Raw genomic sequence first — 3,800 nt, forward strand, 5'->3', positions numbered from 1 at the left:
AAAATGCTTATATAATTATATGATTTGTGATATTTTCAGCTAGTTGTTTTATCAAAATATTCAAAGAACTGAGGTTTTTCTATAATTGTTCAGTTAAATTTTAAAAATCTAAGTTGCCTCTGGAAATGCTATAGAAAGGGAACACATATTTTCAAAAATATAAGAAATCATCAAATAAAAATATATTTGCGCGGTATGGCATTATTGATTGAGAGTGGCTAAGCACACAAATTGAATACAAACGCTATTAGCAGAAACATCGTATTTCGCTCCTCCCTCAGTATATCGAGTCTGGCAACCCTGCGTTGCAATCAGCAGAGTCGTTTCTATGGGGAAAAACCCAAGTCGTTGGAAATTCTATGGTAAGCGGGCGGAAGAAGGGTTGTTGGGTAATTATTTACGTTGGCGCTCTCATAAGATTCATTTATGTATATGCGTTTGAAGACAGTGGTTCAGAAACTGAAATTATTATAATTTAAATCTGCCGAAATGTTATCAGAGGAAGAAAGCAGTGCCCAAAATTTGAAAAAAGAAATTTATCCATTTAATGTGGAATGGGAAGAAAAGTATTTTTGTCAGGAAAGTTCTGGTAGCATACAATGTCTGCTATGTAAAAAACATGTTCAGATGAAAAAATACAATATTCAAAGGCATTATGAAGCGCAACACAAAGAATGTGATAGGTATACAGGTGAATCCCGTACCAATTTTTTTATGAACTTAAAGTCGTTAGGCAACATTAAAGAAGAGGTTTGTAGGTTATTAAGTTATTTCAAATATGGTATTATCTGTAATATTCTACTTTTAGGAGTGTTCTGTTGATAGTAATGGTGCAATCTATGTTAGTTATGCGATTGCACTTAAAATGGTGTTAGGTAACCATCCATTTTCTGATGGAGATTTCATTAAAGAATGCCTTTTGGAAGCAGCTGGAACTTTAACTAAAGAACATCTTCCGAAATATCAAAAAATCTGCTTATCGCGTCGAACCATTGCACGAAGAATACAGGATATGGCAAGTGATAGTGAACGGCAATTAAAGAACCGAATTTCCACCTTTACTTCTGTACCTTTGGCTCTAGACGAGAGTACGGATGTAAACGATATTGCACAGTTGGCTGTGTTCATTCGGGGCACAGATATTGAGTTCAATATCACAGAAGAGTTGCTGGACCTAATACCTATGAAAGGAACTACAACAGGAGAAGACATTTTTAATGCCGTTATGAATTGCGCTGCTGAAAAGCGCTTAGACTGGAGCAAAGTGCATAGTGTGGCGACAGATGGTGCTAAATCAATGACGGGTCACAAAAGCGGGTTTATAAGCAAATTTAATCTAGAAAAGTATAACGACTTCATTGCTTCCCATTGCTTGGTACATCAGAAAGCCCTATGTGCTAAGTCGTTATCTTTCACACATGTAATGGATGTTGTCGTTAAATGTGTCAATTTAGTGAGATCTCATGGCCTCAATCATCGTCAGTTTAAAGAATTTCTTGAAAGTTTGGAGTGTGATTATGGGGACATAGCATATTACACAGAAACACGATGGTTAAGTCGTGGGAAAATACTTTCAAGATTTTACGATTTGAGGTTATCAATTTCGAACTTTCTGGTAATGATTTGTGTACATCGTAAACGGATATACTTAGATAATATAATGCTTTGATTTTATTCTACAGAAATTCAAAAATAAATCATTCGAAATATTGCACGACCCAAATTGGATAGCGGATTTAGCCTTTTTAGCTGATATTACGGAACACCTTAATGATTTAAATTTGATATTGCAAGGAAAGCATAATTTAATTTTCGACATGAGTGACGCAATCAACAGCTTTAAAAGGAAGCTTGAACTTTGGAAAGAGCAATTGGCTGCAAGCAATTTTAATTTTTTCCCTCGTCTAAGGACATTAGGTGAAAATCAAGAGCTCAACGTTGAAAAATATTTTTGTGAGCTTTTAAATTTATTAGTTGAATTCTGTGAAAGATTTACAGTATTAAACACACTTCAAGAAAGTTTTGACATTTTCGTAGCTCCTTTTACCTTTGATGTTCGCAATGCACCACAGGAGTTACAGCTTGAGCTAATAGATCTGCAGTGCTCTACTATTTTAAAAAATAAGTTTGCGCAAACTTCAGACAGAATTACTTTTTATAAAGATCTTTGTGTAAAGAAATATCCTTGTTTGAAACTTTTTGCTTCGAAAATTATATCTATGTTTGGAAGCACCTACACTTGTGAACAATTTTTTTCAATAATGAAATTAAACAAACATAAAATAAGAAATAGGTTATCTGATATAAATTTTGGTACAATAATGCGCAAGAGATTAAACCAAACATAGAATTTATTATGGCAAATAAACCAAATTAAATGCTGTTATAAAGACATAATAAAAAATTATTACTAAAATAAAATATTTATTATACTTTTTTGTTATTTGTTTTATATTTTATAAACATAGTAGTTACAAAGAAACTTATAATTGTTAGGCAATTTTACAGTTATTACCCACAGTGCTACTTCCCATGTATGCGCGCGCTCTCATTTGTTAACATGGTGTGGCAAAATACGTTGCTCTCATTTGTAAATATGGAGTGGTAAAATACGTTGCTCTCACTTCCCTCTTCATGTTTGCTCGCGATGATCCCCTCACCTAGCCTTCAAAATGTGCACTCGTGCCCGCACGGGCAAAATGCCACTGAGGGCTAATATGCCCATCCCTGTTCTAATTCATTGAAATGGCAAGTTCATATTCAAATTTTAAGCAATAGAGCCGGAATGGCTTCCAAATATGAATACAAAATGAAAAAACTTAAATTCGCTGAGGGCACTGAAGACCACCTCAGCCGGAGCTTATACTCGTAACAAGCGTATGGGATATTAAACTAAGCGTTTTATATTTTTTTTTTAGCAAATTGGAGCACGGTGTCGTTTTGTCAAAAGTGTTTTTTAATTTGCTTTGACAGGGTCCAGGGTTATTTTTAATACGCTTTTATTAGCTTTACTTGTATGTATGTTTGTAACTTTTTTAAGTGGTGCTGAAACCTAGAATATTTGAGCGACACTGTAGGAAGGCGATAGTAAGTTTAAGCAGAGAACATAAAACATAGAGAAGGTGCAAATTGAATTCTGTAAGATGTTCGATTGGACGGCTAACAGAGCTTATAAGATTGCGACACGGAATTTCACCATTCTCGCTGCTATTTAGCAGAATTGAGCACGTGCAGTGGCAGAAATATATGTATGTATGTAAAACGACTGAATTCATGCGAGAATGAATAAAGAGAAATGCTTTGAAGAAAAATATGCAAAGTCACATAAAGAATGTAAAGAAGCATTCTCTGAGACACGTATGCGTGATCTTGTATCATATGAACCATTATTTTAAAAAAAATTGTAAAAATTTTATTTTTTTACAAAATCGTAAAAAATTAGATACAAAATAATTAATTTTATTTTTTAATTTTTTAATTATTTCAAAAAAGTTATATTTATTTCGTCTATTACAAAGCGAAGATGTGTCAAATGAACTTCATTTCTTAAAAAAAATTAATGACCTTAATGAAATATGCATATTCGCATTATTTCGTTATCATTTCCATATTTGTACCAATACAGAGAACGTATATTTATAGAGAAGGTTCACGATGACGAAAATTTAGGGATATTTCAATTTTGGGATATTTACTGTTTTGGATGAGCGTGTTTCACCACAGAAAACTATTAGCGTGTTTCACCACTTAACATCAGGGGACACGAAAATAGCAGAATTGAGCATTTTCAGTGTTAAATG

The 3,800-nt window shown here is 33.4% G+C and overlaps 1 protein-coding gene across 1 annotated transcript; it reads left to right on the forward strand.

Annotated features, from left to right (window-relative positions):
* The first annotated feature begins 655 nt into the window (after nucleotides 1-655).
* On the forward strand, nucleotides 656-2,091 carry LOC126764616 (general transcription factor II-I repeat domain-containing protein 2-like). The gene is made up of 3 exons (XM_050482283.1): nucleotides 656-691; nucleotides 809-1,551; nucleotides 2,073-2,091. Exons 1-3 carry the CDS (start codon nucleotides 656-658, stop codon nucleotides 2,089-2,091), a joined length of 798 nt encoding a protein of 265 aa, XP_050338240.1.
* Nucleotides 2,092-3,800: the final 1,709 nt, after the last annotated feature.

The sequence above is a fragment of the Bactrocera neohumeralis genome, unplaced genomic scaffold, assembly GCF_024586455.1.
Source record: "Bactrocera neohumeralis isolate Rockhampton unplaced genomic scaffold, APGP_CSIRO_Bneo_wtdbg2-racon-allhic-juicebox.fasta_v2 cluster09, whole genome shotgun sequence".
Taxonomy (NCBI): Eukaryota; Metazoa; Arthropoda; class Insecta; order Diptera; family Tephritidae; genus Bactrocera; species Bactrocera neohumeralis.

What these genes read in the sequence shown, in the direction of transcription:
- LOC126764616 (XM_050482283.1), top strand. Translation starts at nt 656, where the DNA reads ATGAAGCGCAACACAAAGAATGTGATAGGTATACAG. An exon ending in AGAATGTGATAGGTATACAG is followed by an intron (nt 692 to 808) that starts GTGAATCCCGTA and finishes TTCTACTTTTAG; the next exon opens with GAGTGTTCTGTTGATAGTAA.